We start from the raw sequence: 19,739 nt of genomic DNA on the forward strand, positions 1-19,739 counted from the left end.
AGGAAAATTCTCCTAGGTGCCGCGTAAACAGATTTCCACAACTCTAAGTCAGTGGGAGTTGAGTCCATTAAAAAAAAAAAAAAGGGAAAAATGATCTAAAATCTTTTTGCAGAGGATAACAACGGCTACTTCATATCCAGTAATGTCCAATTAAAATTAAACCTCACCATGTGGAATGAACAGGCTTTAAAATCAGTGTCAATTCCTCAAAGAATTTTCCCAGAAATTATTTGGCTCCCAATGCGAGTAAACTATTCTAATTTCTAGAATGTAAGAAGGAAAGTAGGGACTGTAAGTTTCCTATGAAGTATCAATAAAAGTTTCATCATAGAAAAATGGACTTGTAATGAAAACATTTACAGAAAAAATACGGCAACCTCATTAAGAGTACTTCTTCCAAGTTTGTACTTTTTTCAATGTAGTTATAAATCATTTTCACAACAATTAAAACTACTTTTATTCCTTGGAAAACACTGATTAAATGTAGAAGATGACATTCTAATATACATACTGAGATAAAATCTGTAACACCTATTGAGATTCCTAAAGCTTATTTATAAAAATTTTATATCCCAAACATGGTAATTCTGAATTATACGTTACTCTGTGTATTAAAATATAAGCATTTCAGTGAGCAACTGAAGGGGAAATTGGGGAATAAAGAAGAAATAATAGAACCAAACTCTTGAGTTTCAAATGTGGTTGAGACCCTTTCGGTTGGTTATTTAACCACTAGTATCAACAAGTAAGATTGCATAATAAAAACAAAACTGGATAGATAATCCTGTTCTTAAAATTGTCTGTCACCTTCAAAAAATATGTACAGTGTGAGACTCACTAGCAGACAACCCGTGCCTTTCCCTTACATACCCACGTGAGCCCCACTCAGAACTCTGTCTGATCTCGCCTTCCCTCTTCTCTATAGACTTACGTTGCAGCCCATATCCATTCCAAATCCAAAACCCAAACCAAAAACAGAATTGTTGTCACTCAAGTGTCCTAAAACTGTGCCCCTTTCCTTGAATGAGTTTGTCCCTTTCAACATGGTGTCAGAAACATCACTTAACAAACATATTTAATCTAGAGATCACATTTCCAGATAACTTTATCTAATTCCATACTAGTCTTTTAATTATACATACACAAGAGCAGCCAGAGTATTTACTCTCACATGCAATGTGAATTAATAAATTCGTAACCAGTGATCTGTGCAAGTGATGACATATTTGGTCAATAAAACCAACGCCATACTCACGGTGAAGGTTGGTGGGGCTGGTTTTCAGCATTTCTTGGTGTTTTGCAGACGGCAGGCTTCGCCATGTCCCTGACAACACACCTGGGGCGCATGATAGACAGTACAATGCACTATTAATTATAAAAGGGTAGAAGACATCTGGAAATTAAACAAGGTACTGAAATCACAATCTAAGGAAATGACTTTGCAAGCCCCTTCAATAATAACCTTCGGGCCCTGGCAAAGCCCCTATGGTTGGAAATCTTTAACTCAGGATTTCAAAAGCTCAGTTATACCCAAAATAAAATACATACTAGCCTGTGTATTCAATTTGTCTTTTAGCATCAATAAAACGATTCTCAGCTGCTTTTCCCATAGCAGAAAAGCTACTGAAAGCTTTGGCCTCATCATAAGACATCCGAAAGCTTAAAAATAGGAACAGCTGTTGCACTGATGACGTTAAAAATTGAACAGGATTTTCTGTGGCATGGCGCTGGCTATTTAGTTAAAAGATACAGACTTTTGTTTTACACCATTTATCACCACACAGGTTTAACTGTGGATGCAAAAAGTTCTGAGAGGCCTCAAGACATCCCCCATGTTCAAAATTCCCTTCATACTAAGAGAGGAAAAAGAGATGGAAGGCAATGCTCATGTGTAAAGTGTGTGTGTGTGTAGAAGAGACTTCCAAAATATGAAAAAAAGTAAAATGTCTTTGGGCCTTCATCCTCCATCATAATAAAAAGACAGATAATAATAAAGCTCCAAAGGGCAGTAGGAAGAGAGCTTCTTGCTTTCATGTGAACAGGGCTTACAGAGCCTTGGAGAGATTCATTGGCAGAAATCAGAAAACATCTCCACCTGAGTCTCTGCTTGGATGGCTCAGATATTCCTTATCCTCAAAAGCTTTAAAATAAACACAGCTTTGGATAAGGAAACACTGGTCATAAAACTGAGACTCCACATCTTAAGACTCTGGTAACTGGAAATACCTCGTAGGACTCAGAGCCCTTCAAATATAAATCTGGCTCTTAAGAGGTTTCATGGAGGCTTCTTGGACATTCGACTGCACTGCTCAAATTTAAGGCCATTCATGTTATTCCCGAAGTGGATCACTGGCAAGGCAGTGGCAGAGCTTAACTGTTTTCCCAGAGCTTAAAGCACTGTTTTCCCAGAGCTTAAAGCTGCGCGGCAAAATTCTCCACTTCTGAAGGAAATGACAGACGGAAACACGGATGGAACGCACAGAACGAGCACACGCACCCCGCTCATTCCAAACACGGGTCACTAAGACTTCAGATCAGTCTGAACACACCCTGCCCAGGGATACAGTAAAAATAGCAACAATAATAATAATAATAATGTTTGTGTCAAGAGCTGATGCTTAACGGGTCCAGGGGTGGGAAACCTCTGGCCTCTGGATCCTTGAGTGCGGCCTTTAAACTGAATCCAAATTAATAAAGGGATTTGTTCTGTGTCGTTTCACTTTTGTTAAGGAGCCACACGGGGATCTGGAGGGCAACTCCTGGCCTTGAGATCACAGGTGCACAGTCAAAAACATCCACAGGAATACTATTCAGCCATTTAAAAAAATGGAGACTTTACATCCTTTGTATTAATCTGGATGGAAGTGGAACACATTATTCTTAGTAAAGTATCACAAGAATGGAGAAGCATGAATCCTATGTACTCAATTTTGATATGAGGACAATTAATGACCTAGTACATGGTGGGGGGTGGGGGAAGGGGAGAGGAGAGAGAGAGAGAAGGAGTGAAGAGGGTGGGGGAAAGGAAGAGCAGAGAGAGGGAAGGAGGGAGAGGGTGGGGGAAAGGAAGAGCAGAGAGGGAAGGAGGGAGGGGTGGGGGAAAGGAAGAGCAGAGAGGGAAGGAGGGAGGGGTGGGGGAAAGGAAGAGCAGAGAGGGAAGGAGGGAGGGGTGGGGGAAAGGAAGAGCAGAGAGGGAAGGAGGGAGGGGTGGGGGAAAGGAAGAGCAGAGAGGGAAGGAGGGAGGGGTGGGGGAAAGGAAGAGCAGAGAGGGAAGGAGGGAGGGGTGGGGGAAAGGAAGAGCAGAGAGGGAAGGAGGGAGGGGTGGGGGAAAGGAAGAGCAGAGAGGGAAGGAGGGAGGGGTGGGGGAAAGGAAGAGCAGAGAGGGAAGGAGGGAGGGGTGGGGGAAAGGAAGAGCAGAGAGGGAAGGAGGGAGGGGTGGGGGAAAGGAAGAGCAGAGAGGGAAGGAGGGAGGGGTGGGGGAAAGGAAGAGCAGAGAGGGAAGGAGGGAGGGGTGGGGGAAAGGAAGAGCAGAGAGGGAAGGAGGGAGGGGTGGGGGAAAGGAAGAGCAGAGAGGGAAGGAGGGAGGGGTGGGGGAAAGGAAGAGCAGAGAGGGAAGGAGGGAGGGGTGGGGGAAAGGAAGAGCAGAGAGGGAAGGAGGGAGGGGTGGGGGAAAGGAAGAGCAGAGAGGGAAGGAGGGAGGGGGGTCTCAGTGTGTGACACACCCTTTGGGGGGCAGGACACAAGTATAAGAGGGACTTTACCTAACAAATGCAATCAGTGTAACCTGGTTTCTTGTACCCTCAATGAATCCCCAACAATTAAAAAGAAAAAAAAAATCCACAGGAACCACTGAGCCGGATGTTCTTGCTCCAGTTTCCTGGGGGAAGGGTGACCGTGCAACAGCATTATGAGAACATCTCGGAAAGCAGCTGTTAGGGAGAAGTAAGATACTAGGATTTCGAAGCTTTGAAATTTTAATCTAACTTACACAAGGTACAGTGTCCAGTAAGTTAAATTTTACAGCACTGGAAAATCTTTAGCAATTCTCACTTGGCTAAGAATAGCATATGAAAACACATTTAATCTACATGCACTGCTTTGTGACAATATCTGAAATACCATTAACTTGGAAAAAGTTTTGAAAAATTATATATGTGAGAAATCTTGGTTCCTCTCTTTCTTCCCCATCCCAAGTCTTAGTATTTATACAAAGCTCGGGGGCGGGAGGGGGACAAACAAAAAAACAAACGAAGAAAAAAACTACCACGTAGAGTTTTTTATATATATATATATATGCATTGAAGTGACTATTTTCTAACAAATGTAGTGTATTAAACACTAAGGGTAGGATTCTAAGCAAAACATTTTTTTTTTTCTGACTTAAAGGTCATGTCTTTGTTAGAAAACTCTTATTTAGTCTCAAGTATCCAGAGGTTTTGGTTTAAAATTTGTAATAGCTGACATACTGGTTCTCTCTACACATGCCATAGAATATTTGTGACTAAAAAATTCATTTGAATATCTGAATCCTAGAGTTTAATTATATAATAAAACTAAACACTTTCAAAAACAGTATCTTTTTTTGTTCACTACAAAAATGTAGTGAACAAAACAGGAAAACACCACATTTTCCACACTAACATATATCCTGACCATGGGACAAATATTCAGATCTAGAGTGTTGCAGCTTGCTTTCGATTTTCATTTTGAGATGAATAAACTATTTTTTTTTACAATTTCTAATTATTCTGCCAGTTTGGGGGGACTTTTAAGTCACAGTGATCCATATTCCTATATTTTATAATTTGGTCTTTTAGCTTAAATTTCCCATGGATATAAGAAAGAAGAAGAAAAATAATACCCTACACTCAGAATAAGACACAATAAAAGAATAATACACTCGCAAGACACTTATTAGGCTATGTGGATTACCATTGCCTTAAAATTATAACTGAATCGCATCACAGTTTGAAGGATAAAACCTTAATAGTTCTGACAGTTCTAACATATGAACATTGTTTAACTCCAGCGATTTCCGTTATCTTCCATGAATTACAGGTAGAAACACAGCGTTTGTCTCTGTACCTTCACTCCTTCAGCTGTAGACACGGAGACCACAAAAGCTTTCACAGCGCTGAGTTCCCAGAATTACCATGAAGATTGAAGAACCAGGAGTTCAAAGGGCGTGACCTCTTTTTCTTTGCAACGTCCCTAATTACTGAGGAATTTATCAGACATGGACTCTTACAATCTGCCAACTGCACGTGACCATTCCCCCTTCGCTCAAGCATCACGGAAGATTTATGCAAATGAGACATTCTGCAACCTCCTCGGGCCTGCTCCTCCTGACTCCGCCCCCCGCGCTGCTGGGTTTTATGAATGACTGCAATCAATGCCATGAATGGTTGCCAACTGCCCACTCAGCCGCTTCTCCTCCTCAGCGCATGTACACACGGGAGAAGCTCTCATTGCCACAAGCCTGCAGATGAGGCTATGGCAAGGCTTTCATCTCTCAAAACAGGAACTAAATGTGCTTTCAGATACTTAGAGTATATGAATTAAAAATTCTAAATGCCTTCAAGAAACACAATTTGCATAATTACTTTCTCTATTTTGACTTTCCATTTTGGTGCCTGCAATCATTACCCTCAACCTCCCTTACCCCCACAAAGCACCACTATTTTATGAAAATGTATCTGAATTTGAACTTTAAGTTTTATCTTTCATGATGAATGCAGGAAACGAGATACTGTCCAGTAAGCTGCCGAGTAGTAGATGATGGCATGTTTACATGTCTGTCCTCAGTCTTAGGGGTTTTGAATTGTCCTATCGTCAATGGACACATCACACCCAAGCAGGACTGGAGAAATGCGTGTTTGTGCCCGTTTATCAAGTGTTATTGTACTGGCCTGCATTGGTCCTAAGATGCCATAGGGGAACTTCAAATAATGTAAGGTTGAGAAATGAAATCCTTTTCAAATAAACAATCTTCTGACTTTCTGATCACTGATTTAAAGTACATAAAAACAGTGGAAGAACAGACAGGAAGAGAATTCAGGGCTCTGTAGCTGGCCACTTTCCCTTCTCACTCCCCATTCAGGGATTCAAGCCATTCTTCATATTGGCATTAGCCACTAAGTATTCAACATACATACAATATTCCTATCTCCAGTCTTTCTTCTCAACTCCAGAGGTGACCCATCTAACTGACTCTACAACATTTTCACCTAAATAGATAACAGACCTCTTAAAATCAACATTTCCAAAATAGAACTCTTTGTCTCCCCCACCATCACCCCAGCCACCATACCACCCACCCCCGCCATCATACCATCACCCCCGCCACCATACCACCACCCCCGCCACCATACCACCACCCCCGCCACCATACCACCCACCCCCACCACCATACCACCACCCCCGCCACCATACCACCACCCCCGCCACCATACCACCACCCTCGCCACCATACCATCACCCTAAACTTGCTTCAGCAGCCTTCTCCATCTTGGTTGACTGCAAATACCTTTCTCCAGCTGTTCAGGCCCAAATCTTGAGAATTTGAGACTTGATTCCTCTTTTTATCTTATACCTTGAGTCCAACCTACCAGATTTGCTGTCATTTTCTAAATACGGGCATCATCTGACCATTTCTCAAACCCTCCATTATTGCCACCCTGTTCTGAGCCAAGACTGTCTTTTACTTGAATTCTCACCACAGACTTTTAACTGGTGGTTCAGCATTTATCCTTGTCTTCCTTCTGGGGTCTATCCTCAACACAGCAGTCAGAGTGACTCTTCTGGAAGATAAATCAGATCCTGACACCTCTGCTCGAGTTCCTGTAATGGTTCCCTACTTCACTCACAATGAAGTGCTGGGTCCTTAGGAAATCATCTGGATGTCCACGACTCTTGGAGTTTACTTCCCACTACCGCCTCCAGCTCCTTCTTGCCTTGGTGTCTTTACACCAACCTTTCAGTCACTCTGGAATACTCTTCCTTGATAATAATATAATAATAAGACTCAATTTCTCACCTCTTTCAAGTCTTTACTCAAATGTCAAGTTTTGATAGTTGCTACCCTGATTATTCTGCTTACCCCTTCCTCCATACTCACAAACCAGTATTTTCAGGCACACAATATCTTGCTCTACTGTCACTGCCGCTACGCCACACTGATACCGTGTGCAAGACTCAGCCCCACTATGAAACTAATTTATGGCTTTCATATGAAAGCTATAACCCAGTTACAACCTAAGAATAGGAGGAAGGGGGAGAGGGAAGGGAGGGGGAGGATGGGCGGAGGAAGGGTAATTGGTGGGATTACACGTACCGTGCATCTTACAAGGGTACATGTGAAACTTAGTAAATGTAGAATATAAATGTCTTAACACAATAACTAAGAAAATGCCAGGAAGGCTATGTTAACCAGTGTGATGAAAATACGTCAAATGTTATATAAAACCAGTGTATGGTACCCCATGATTGTATTAATGTACACAGTTATGATTTAATAAAAATAAATAAATAAATAAAAAGAAATAGCCGGGATGCAGAGCTCAGACTCACTCTTCAATCAGCGTTAAGGGTGATCAGCATGCCCAGGCCTTCCATGAGGGTTTTGGACACTTGGGGCATCTGACCACCCCACGTCTCTTTCCAACACATGCGTCCAGCAGGCAGCCACTTGGCCAATGTGCATTCAAGGGAATGTTGGAGACTTCTATGCGGGTCAAGGATGTTGGCTGGAGCCAGGACATGAGTCAGGAGCTGCCTCCACCTTGGGCACACAGACCTCAAGTACCAAGAGGACCTGAATGTGGGCATCACTTCTCTGTACACCAGGGGCTGGAGAAGGCTGCCCTTCGCACTACCCACCCATGTGACAGTACAAGAGTCAGTGACTCAGGTCTGCTCATGGTCAGGGAGGGCATAGCCTGATTTTGGGCATACCCTTCAGTCAACTGTGACAGCCTGGGGCTTTCCAGAATGGGGACCTCCTTTCCCAGGCTCGGCCAGCTCAGCCCACTTGGCAGACACTTGGACACACACCACAAATCTGGGACAAGGGATGCCCCACACGATGTGTGAAAATAAAAAAGTTCCTGCAAAAAAAAAAAAAAGTACAATGCTTCCAAGAGGTGGACTTCCTATAGGTGCAGGGAAGCCCCATGTAACCTCTGCCATGGCCTTTTATTGAAACAGTATACAACAGGTGTGGCGGGCCCACATACAGGAGCTACATGTTTAATGATTGCTATGTGCTCTTTCCCCTCGGGCTTGACTCCCACCCTGATACACCACAAATGTTCCAGGTCCAAGACCAGCTTGCTAAGAAGTGACCTTATTTCATTAATGCACGCAGTTGCTTGAGGGCTTGTTTCCGGGCTGCAAAATATCTCCCTGCTGGCTGGGAGATTGTCCTGCTTCCTCAAGAACCAGTGACCGCTCCTACAAGCCTGCTCAGTCTCCTACACTCTCCTATTTACTGAAATTTATTGTCTCTCACTGCTGAAATATGCAATTCTGAAAAGGTAAAATCTTTACCTCTTTGGTTCACTCACATATGACAAATAATAGCCTCCCTAAATATCTGTTGAATAAGAAAAAAATAATTTTAAAAACTAGGTTTCAAGCTCAAGTAACTAATATTTTGAAGCACAGTGATTTAAAAATAGATCCTGGGTAAAACTTTCATAATTTATGAATTAAATTATGGCCAAATTTTATAATTTGAATAACTTCATTACATTGGCTTTCATATAGTTTGACTAAGTCTCATTCTCTCTCTGAACAAGAAAAGGATGTTTTATTGCAAATGACTTATTTAGTGAAAAAGACTTTTTAACATCAATTGTCTTTGAACCCATGAGATACTAAGTAACATTTGGTATACTAACATTTTTATCAAGTAAAACTTTAAAAGTAATTTTATAATAAGGAAATTTCCTTATTAGTAAAGAGGGAAAATTAGTTCTTTTTTCTGCTGATGTTCCTAAACAGAGTAGGAAAATAAGAATTCTAATTATTTACTTAACACCCATCATACACTAAGATTTACAAGCATAAGGCATTCAATCTTCACGTCACCTTGTAAGGGGAGATGACTGTCCCATTCGGGTATGTTTCAATACCACTGATTTCATGACATAGGTACTTTGTTGAAAATGTTCAAATAATTCCACATAATTCAGTGTTCTTTAAACCTTATTCTACTCTCACAAGCCCTATTCTCCACATGTAACAACAGAAGAATAGTGATAGCCGAATATTGAGTTGGCTAAACTATAAATGTAGGGCAACCTTAAGACCTATGGGAATACTGGAATACTACATAATGTGAAATGCAAGACTCTTTAACTGATGTTAGAGAAAGAGTCTACATAAGAAAAAGAATAAAGAAAGCCAAAAAAATTTAAAAAAAAAAAAGAAGTCCATTTGCAAGACAAAGGGAATACAATTGATACAAATCTCTTCAAATATATTTTTCAAAGGACATTCTCAAGTGATCCTCTTACTTCCATTCATAGATTCTAACAGGAAAAGGTGGAAAATAATATTTTAAAGCTCATTTTACATAAAAACCAGTATATTCATGTCACTCTCACAGTGAACAAATGAGTATGATAACAGTTACCCATAAGATGAAGAGGGAGCAGTGAAAATCCTAAAACAGAAAGAAAAAGTGAATGTTGGTATTCCTAAAAAGCCAGACGTACCAATCACACACTGCCAGGGCCTCTGATAGCACCAGTGTTCATTCAGATTAATTTTTATTTTAAAAACAGCATGAAAAGTAAAGCAGATTCTTAATTATAACAAAAGGGACACCAGCTGGCCATTGTATACAGGTATAATGAGGATCCGATCACTGACCTTCCCCCAAAGAGGCCAAGAAGTAATTCGCAAAGCAAAACAAAAGTCTAGGATTCTAAAATAAAAGTAATAAACAAGATAAAGACTCCTTACAGAGATTAATGGGAGATTTTATATTTCAGAAAACCAAATCTTTTGAAAACTAATAAGAAAAGCAAATAATGGGTAAGAAGTCAGTCTTTGGTCTTCTGAATCATTGAAATCTACCCTGTTTATCATCCTTAAGGTCTGTGGAATGCTACCACACTTGATTCCACAAGACTCTAACATTGTGACCCAGATTTGGCAATATGTTCAATTAACCTCTTTTTATCCAAGCTACTATGTTTTATTAACCCAATCAGTGTCTTCCTCCATTCTCCAATTCTTGAAATAATATCCTTATGGATTTATAGCTACCATTCCCTATGTATGTTCCCATTTATATATTTGTACTTACTATGCAGCATTCATTCTCCAAAAGCCACTTGCTGCCTACAAATCCAACACAGCTTTAGAAAAACCTAGAGCACAAACCTCCAGGGAGAACTCTGTTCATTCTATCCCTACATCCACGGGGGTGAAGATGGAGGGAGAAAACAAATAAGGATCTTCCAGAAGCAGAACCAACAGCCAACCTAGTGGAGGGAAGCCACAAATGAGGTCTGAAATCACGGTTCAAACTCCCAAAGGAGAAAGAAATGTATGGACCTCAAGTGGAGGTCAGTGGGCTCACAAGAGAGAAGGTGATATGAGGTTGGAGATAGAGAATGCGGGCGACTGCTGCCAATGCAGACAGCAGCTGAGCTGAGCAAAGAGGGTGTGCTCAAGGGACGATGGTATTTTTGATACATTTGGGCACAATTCTAGATAAGCAATTACCTGTGGGAAAGGAAAGAGGGGAAGAGGAGGGGAAGTGGAGGTGAGTGGAAGGGTCAGGAAGGGGAGGGAGAATACTGGACAGAGAAAGATATAAAGAGGGAAGGGATTATTTCCCCAATGTCACCTTTAATTTGACCTGAACTGCCATCTCCACTTTCTCCCAAAAAGATTCTTGCAGGATTATGCTTTCTAAGATTCATTTTGGAACAGTGGTTCTCAACCTTCCTAATGCCGCAATGTATTTTCATTGTTAAAAAGGGGTTGCGACCCACAGGTTGAGAACCACTGGTTCAAGAGAAGGAAAATCATCTCTCCCACCTCTCCTCACATCTCTGATTCAGCTCTGAGGGGCAGCAAGTTTGTCTCCTTCATCCCTACTGGGACCTGTTCCAGAGGCATAAGAGTTCCAATATCTGAGGGGGCTTTCTCTTCCCAACTGTCATCCACTAACAGGCGCCATTTTTCACTTGTGAGTGGGGTACCATTGCCTGAAAGCAGGAAATACTTGACAGTTTCCTATTTTGCCTACTGGGTGAATGCAAGAAAAGAGACTTCTTCCCACTTCTTGAGGCCCAGTTTCCCTGCAGGAAGTGCTCTAGGGCAGGCCTGGGGGTGCAGATCAGCCATGCTTCTCGCTCTTGCTAACTCACTCTCTCTTTTCTCACCAATCCATTGGTATTTGCATTATTTAGGTAAAACACAAGTGAAACCTGTCCAGAAGTCTTGGTCTTTTAGATTTAGAGTGAGTTTTTTTGCCAAAAGAAAACTGTTTTGGGAATGGCAATTCACAGTAATCAGGGAAAACATCAGAAAACCTAAAAGGACATCTAATTTTCTCTAGCCGGGTAGAAAATACAGTCTGGATCAGTCAATTCAGCTTGTTGTATTCCTCCAGAACCTATGACAGACAGTGCTTCTGTGTGTCACCATGGGCGCCAGTTACATAAACAGAAGTGCCAGCCATTTTATTTCCCCTAAAGAAAGAATGTTGATCTGAAAGCGGGGATGATATTATTATAGGAATAAGCTGGGAACTAACTTTTTTTTTTTTTGAGACAGAGTATCTGTCACCCTGGGTAGAGTGCTGTGATGTCATCTTAACTCACAGTAACTTCATACTCTTGGGCTCAAGCCATCCTCTTGCCTCAGCCTCCAGAGTAGCTGGGACTACCAATGCCCCCCACAATGCCTGACTAGTTTTTCTTTCCTTTCTTTCTTTCCTTTCTTTTTTTTTTTTTTTTTTTTTAGTAGAGACAGGGTCTCTTACTCAAGCTAGTCTTGAACTCCTGAGCTGAAACTATCCACCTGCTTTGGCCTCCCAGATTGCTAGGATTATAGGCATGAGCCACCATGCCTAGCCTCTAATGTAAGTTATCTTAAAGACAAAATTGTTTATATTAATAAAGACTTTCAAAACCCCTCACAGCTAATTAATGTGCCCTGCAGCCCACTGGTCTAAACTGCCAGTTTTCCCAAGCCAGGGTAGAGGTGGTCTCTGCATCTGAGACACAAACTCTAACTTGAAAGTGTTAGAGGTACGAGCCTGTTTAGCAGGCAGTGATACCAACTTTTACAGGAATGTCAACGTTCTCAAACAGAAGCATATAACTAGAGTCTTAATTAACTTTTAAAAAACAATTCAGCAAAACAAGTTGAATTTCAAGAAATGTAAGCCTATTTTAGATATGAAGACCAAACAACAACAAAACAGGAAATAACAATTAATAATAGTAGAGTTACAGAGTGGCCATAATGGGTCTGGAATGTGCTCTGAATCCCACATGGGTTTAAGCCACATCAACTGGTCACATGTCATAGGCTGGGCGCAGTGCTCTGTGAGTTAAAAAAACTGATATTTTGCACCCAAGTTACAAAATTTATTTTTGAAATCCCACAGCTCCTTCTTAGAAACAGTTTATCATTTCAAGATGACATGATACCTGTGAAGTATTTTGTTTTGAGCAAATAAATTCTTTCATTTTCACTCAAGTTTAGCAAGAGCCACACAATTGCAATTGGATATTTCAAGTTGTGAGCATTAACCTTGACTTCATACCCCCTCGCCGCATTGCAGTGTTGGACAGGAGTATGAGAACGCTCTCAGGTAACAACTGTCTAGTCTAAATATCAGGGTAAAGAATGAAATTTGGTAGTAAGGGGGAAATAGATGGTATTTGTAAAGATAACTGTCAGAACTATTTCATAACAAATGAGTTTTCTGCTTTTTATTTGTACCACAAAACCACAACTCTTTGACTAATGATTTTAGGGCAGTTCCATATACTTAAGTGTGCCTTTTCTCCACAAAGCATTCATCCTCTTCCCTCCTTTGGGAGCCAGATAGCTAAAAACACATCTACTGAGAGGTCCATCGTGGTTCCTTGGTGAAATTTAAGTGGATTTAAAACAGAGAAAAGAAATGGGAAAATGAAACTTGGAGAAGCATAAATAAAATATTTCAGGCATTACTTCCAATTAATTGTAACTACCTTTTCAACTGATTCACGTGCCTGGAATGTTAAAGAGAAAGTGAAGTTAATCAGATATGAAAATATGTTTTACACGTGCTATTATGTGAAAACCTCAAATGCCAAGTGAGAAATATATACTACTCATTTTCTATGGCAAATGCACATGTCTTTATTTTGTCAAGAGGCCACAATGTCACTTTTATGTAAAATATGACAGAAGAATAAAACCAATTCAATTTGACACATCTAAGGCAACTATAATTCTTAAATACAATTGATTTGCTGCTTTGTCTTAATATCTTTTGGGTTTAGAATGACAAAAGAAAATACATCTTATAAATAACTTTTTTTATCATCCCCTAAATAGATGACAATATAAATAGATATTTGAGAAAATACTGATCAATGGTATAACATTGGGAAAGACAATCTAGTGAGCTGAGTTGGATTCCTCAGTCCTCTCTCACAAAGGTGCACCTATGTCAGGCCCTCTGTTTTGCCCCTCGACCCAAGAACATGGACATTCCCATGGCTTTTACCTGGGTAAATGGCTCCTGAGTTGTCCATTCCAAACTCCCCTTTCCATGATCTCTCCTGTTTTAATATCTACTTGAAACTTCCCTAACAACAATCTGAACAGACCAAATACTTAACACGATGGTCTTCCTCCTTTCAAACTTAAACACCTCCCCAATTCTACATCGCAGTCAATTAAATCTCCCCATCACCGATGTTTACAACCTTGTAAGACCTTTCAACTCTCTCTAATGACCCAAAAGTCCCTGAGTCCTATGGCTGTTCCCTGGGAAAACCTCTTGAAATTTCCCTTTCTTATTAATATCTACTACTTCCAAATTCATTTTCTTTCTTGAATGAACTGCTTGGTCTTCCCCAAGCTTAATTTTTTCCAGCTTACAGATCCTGCAAAAGGACCTCACAATCCCTACGGTAATAAAAGCACACACAGCTATTTAGTTCCCGAGTATTTTGTCCACACCTTCCTCTCATTCCCTAATCTCTTCCTCTTAATCCCTAACACTTCCCAAGTTAGGTAAATCTACTTCACATTTCTATAACAATACTTTGTCACTTTAATCTCCTTTCTTTTTCTTTTCTTTTTTTTTTTTTTTTTGAGCTGAGTCTATGCCGCCCTTGAGAGTGCTGTTGTGTCACAGTTCACAGCAACCTCAAATTCTTGGGCTTAAGCGATTTTCTTGCCTCAGCCTTCCAAGTAGCTGGGACTACAGGCACCCACCACAACACCCAGCTATTTTTGTTGTTGTTGTTGTAGGTGTCATTGTTGTTTAGCAGGCCCGGGTCAGGTTTGAACCCGCCAGTCCAGGTGTATGCGGCTGGCACCCAAACCACTGAGCTACAGGCACTGAGCCACTTCAATCTCCTTTCTATATCCCATTTTTCTTAGTTCAAATTATCTGCCTCATTCTCTCTCTTCTTTAATATTTTAACCCTTTCAAAAAACTCTAATGTACTGAACTCCAGGAAGACTTCCAGGCTAAGTACTCTCATTAATCCTTCATCAGCCTCTTCTAAAAACACAGGTCCTTATATGGGCATGATTTTGTTTAATAGCAACAGTCTCACTACTGGAAAAAAGTTCAAGAAATATCTACTTTGGAAACAGGACATGAAGTGGTAGTATGTTCCAGGTCCTTGGAAGCCCTGATGATTATGAGATCTTTACATTACATAGTGATCAGGGATAATCAATGAGCAAACACTCACAGGACATCTGCCATGTACCTTGCCAATGCCAAATGCTATGATCACAAACTGAAAGCAAATCAGTATGCTCATCAATAATAGTAGCAATAATAACTTACATTCATTGAACACTTAATGACATGCTAAGGACTCTTTTAAGCTCTTTATATATGCATTTGATACAACTACTCCACGTGGTAGCAGGGTAAATAGCAATCACTTTTATTTCCTTGAAGTTGCTTAAATTCATTTTTAAATAAAAATTAATTAGCTTCAAATACAGGTAAAAACAACAAGATGGAAGAAAAAGTATCCAATGTACTCAGCCCTACTATGAAACTAATTTATGGCTTTCATATGAAAGCTATAACCTAATTATAACCTAAGAATACGGGGAAGGCAGGGAGGGAGGGCAGTGAGGGGGGAGGATGGGCAGAGGGAGTGTGATTGGTGGGATTACACCTGCGGTGCATCTTACAAGGGTACATGTGAAACTTAGTAAATGTAGAGTATAACTGTCTTAACTCAGTGACTGGGAAAGTGACAGGAAGGCTATGTTAACCAGTGTGATGAAAATGTGTCAAACTGTTTATAAAACCAGTGTATGGTGCCCCATGATCACACTGATGTACACAGCTATGATTTAATATTAATAAAATAAAAAAAAGAGTTGGAACTTAGAATTAACAATGTAATAAAGATGAATTTTCCCTAAAATGTTAAATCTATTTATTTTGTAGAATAGAATTCTAATCTATTATACTTTTAATATGTATGTATAGTGTCATATAACTTGGTGTTGTCCAGGGTTGCATTTAATTTTAATTTTATTATTATGTATAACTGATCTTTACCTTTCTCTTCACTATTACTTCCAGAGGTCCAGCTAGTCCTGGAACTTACTCTGCATACATTTCTTATATAGAGATGTTTTCAAACTTTAAGACTAAAATTTGTCATCGCTCTTTCAAAGCCACTAACTTCTTCAACATAATTCATGCTTCTAAGGTAGGCAAACCTAAAGTTGCAGAGAATTCACTAGACTTGAGAAAATAGCTAATTTTATTACTAAAGATTTCTGACTATTGGAATACTCTTTTGGCAGTATTTACTGAAATCTGCCTCTCTGTAACTTGCACACATCAATTCTACAATTCTTCCCTTGAGAATTTGTATAAAATAAGTTTGCTGCCTTTATAAAAAGATCATCTCTGTATATATTTGAATTTAGTGGTCGGGGACCCTTTACCCTATTTCACTTCTCTTTTTCACCAGTATTACCAAGTAATTTTCACTGGACATGTGTTCCACAAACCTAACGACTCTAGAGAATTCCTTTTGGTTAATATCTTTTAAAAGTTGACTCCTGTTGTGCAATATTTTCACTCCAGGTCCTCAAGAAGGAATGCAAGTTTTATAACTCTGTCTAACGGCCAGATCACATAATAAGGCCCACGGAAATTCAGGTGAAATTATCTATGATTGGCGTCCAAGCTTGTCACACATCACAATCATCTAAGGAGGTTTCTAGAGTAAAGATTTCCTTGGGTCCCAGAATAGATCAACAGAGCTTGGGTTTGAGCTCTGGAATTTTTATATTTTTCATTCTCCTGGACAAGTCCAATGTGTTTAGACGGGTGTTGATGAAGAATGAGCCATTCACATCACTTCACTAGATATGAAAACTTTCTTAGAGGAAGCTAAACCACAAGAAGTCTCCATAACTTGGATGGCATTATCATACTCCCTCATAAAATACTTTCCCTGAACTGCATTTTAATGTCATGCCCTCAGCTTTTATGACAGGTCGATACAAGAAATAGCTGTTTGAAATTGGCTTCTGCTTTTACTGTAAAATAATGGCGATGTCACTATTACATCAGTTTGCTTCCTTTCTATAAAATTCTACAGGAACTTTTTTTCCCCCAAAATTTAGTACCAAAAAAAGATGTAAATCCTCTTCTAGTACAAATATTTATCATGATTCTTTTTGGCCAGGGATCCAAGGAAGCTCAGAGCAAAACTTAAAGTTTATTAAACAACTCTGTTGACATAGTAAGCATGTTCATAATCTCAATTTTTTTCTTGGCCATAAATTCCAATGTCTATTATACTAACGTTTTATGTGAAATCTTCTCAAGAGAAGCAAAATGAAATCATAGAAAGAAAAGATTTGAAACCTAAAAATACAAGATTAAAAGTTTTTATATTTTACAGGAAAAAATGAAACACTCCTTTTTCTTTACATTTGGGAAATCTAATCTGCCTTCTATAACACACCTCGATCCCTAGTAGATAAATTAGTAAATGATAATTATTACAGAGATGATATCTTGCTAAAGTAGAAATGTTACACAAAATTAGCATTTCTGAAAAGATACTATGGAACCATACCAAAGGAATTAAGTGTTATCGCACAGAAATGAAATGGTTTTGTGATCAAATCCTCTAAAACAAGTATAATACTATAAAGCATTTTCTGAGAAACAGTGTTCATTCTGGGAAACAGTGACTAGACACTAAGTCATTGCAATGTATGAGAACTATGCGTTCTCCAGAGGATATAATCAATGTTTGGTAAATTATCCCAAAAGATAATATAAAAGTAGGGAATATTTTCTACTGACCACCATCTTGTTCTTCAAGCTTTACCATGTTTAAGTAAACATATCCAACTGCCTCACATCTTGGTCCACTGAAGGTACTATCAAACCCCAGAACATTTTCCTCCCAAACAACTGTCTGTTGATGGGCACTGATCAACCTTTCCTCACCTCACTTTTCCTAGCCTCTGGTAACCACCCTTCTACTCTATGCCTCCATGAGATTACCACGTGCTAGTAAACAAAGTACGTGCATAAACTATTAGAAATACAACCGAAGAGGCACAGCAAATCCTAATGTACTTGCCTGCAACTCTTAAACTAGATACATGGAAATAAAAATGCAGTCACTGCTGTTAGTAGACATCTGTCCCACTAAGAGTTGAGTAGAAATGTCACAATCTCAACATTTGTACTGTTGATACATACATTTCATATACACGATTTTCAGGCAAACAACTGTATATCTTATTATTTTTTTTTTTTTTGGTAGAGACAGAGTCTCACTGTACCGCCCTCGGGTAGAGTGCCGTGGCGTCACACGGCTCACAGCAACCTCCAGCTCTTGGGCTTATGTGATTCTCTTGCCTCAGCCTCCCGAGCAGCTGGGACCACAGGCGCCCGCCACAACGCCCAGCTATTTTTTGGTTGCAGTTTGGCCGGGGCTGGGTTTGAACCCGCCACCCTTGGCATATGGGGCCGGCGCCCTACTCACTGAGCCACAGGCGCCACCCTGTATATCTTATTTTGCCTATAGAGAAGTTGCGTTGAAATATTGCCTCTAAAAGTACATAATTACCTGTTGAAAAACTTCTTTCTCTTATATGAAATTAAGCAGTAAATCAACCAATGCTAGCACATTGGCAAGAAAAGATCAATGGGACACTGGCTTCATTCATTCATATCACTCATAATTTTACTGCTGTATAACTCAAATGACCCCCTTTCCTATTACTTATTTTAATTTCAACAGTAAGTCCAAAATGATCTCTCACTAACAATAAAAACTCCATCAATTTTTTAAAATTTCCCCCAAAGACATTACTAAAATTATAAATATGCAATCACAGACTGAGGAAGTATTTTCATTACATATTTCACATGTACATTACATATGTAGATAGGTACATGTGCACATATACATAAATATTACATATACGGACATAGGTAAGACTTGTATCCAGAACGTATAAAGAATTCTGATAAATCAAGAATAAAGAAACCTATCCTGGGCGGCACCATGGCTCAAAGGAGTAGGGCACTGGCCCCATATGCCGGAGGTGGTGGGTTCAAACCCAGCCCCGGCCAAAAACTTCAAAAGAAAAGAAACCTATCCTATGCCTCAGAAATTCATTCCTAGGCATTTACCCATAACAAATGAAAACATTGGTCTACAAAATAATTTGTTCAAGAATATTCATATTTTTATTCATAATAGCTAAAAAAAAAAAAAAAAACTGATAAAAGCACAAATGTTTATCCGGAGAACTAATTGTAAAGAATCCATCACGACATAGTCATACGATGACATGTATTCCTGCTATATCATTCCAAATGAATGATTTGGATACATTTCAAATATATTTTGAGCAAAGAACAAGAGTTCTTAATGCATAATTCAGTTTTTATAAACCCCAAGATGAGGCAAAAAGTCATCAATGATGTCAAGAATCAGAAAGTAACTGCTTCTGGGTGGAAGGTGTGGAATGTTTTATATCTTGTTTTGAGTTGTGGTAACACAGGTATATGTAATTGTGAACACTGATCGGACTAAGCAGCTCAGATTTGTACATTTTATTGCATGTGAATTATATCTCAATACAGAAGTAAAAAGTAAAAGAACAAAAATTACTGATAGCTCAAAGGAAGCAATCAAAATTCTCACAATTTAAGGGTGTGTCATCTTTCATACAAGTAGGGTATTTTTTAATGTGCTTTGGAAAGCAGTCATTCCAACAAATAACTGTTCAAGCCAATTAATACACTTCTTCAAAACAAACACATCACTCCTTTCTGTTATAATCAGAAGGATAACTATAAGTATAGTTAAAGCTAAGAAATTTGTTTTATGTAGGAAGATTTTTCCTCAAAATGTATTATTACATATGCATGAAAATCTTACAGGAGCTTTTAAAGTAGAGTTCAGGAAAAGGACAGGCCATGCTAAAAAGCATTACCTGTTATGAAATCTATGTTGATTATTTTA

The 19,739-nt window shown here is 39.4% G+C and overlaps 1 protein-coding gene across 18 annotated transcripts in view; it reads right to left on the reverse strand.

The window, feature by feature from the left end:
• RIMS1 (regulating synaptic membrane exocytosis 1) overlaps nucleotides 1–19,739 on the reverse strand; it is a 546,022-nt gene that overhangs the window by 439,942 nt on the left and 86,341 nt on the right. For 17 of the 18 annotated variants that reach the window (XM_053601832.1, XM_053601824.1, XM_053601831.1 and 14 more), the window contains exon 2: nucleotides 1,256–1,336. The exons of the other annotated variant lie outside the window; for it this stretch is intronic. In XM_053601832.1, coding sequence (XP_053457807.1) covers nucleotides 1,256–1,336 — 81 coding nt within the window. The remainder of the gene's footprint in view (nucleotides 1–1,255; nucleotides 1,337–19,739) is intronic. 18 annotated transcript variants of the gene reach the window in all.

Source organism: Nycticebus coucang, chromosome 9 (assembly GCF_027406575.1).
Source record: "Nycticebus coucang isolate mNycCou1 chromosome 9, mNycCou1.pri, whole genome shotgun sequence".
NCBI lineage: Eukaryota > Metazoa > Chordata > Mammalia > Primates > Lorisidae > Nycticebus > Nycticebus coucang.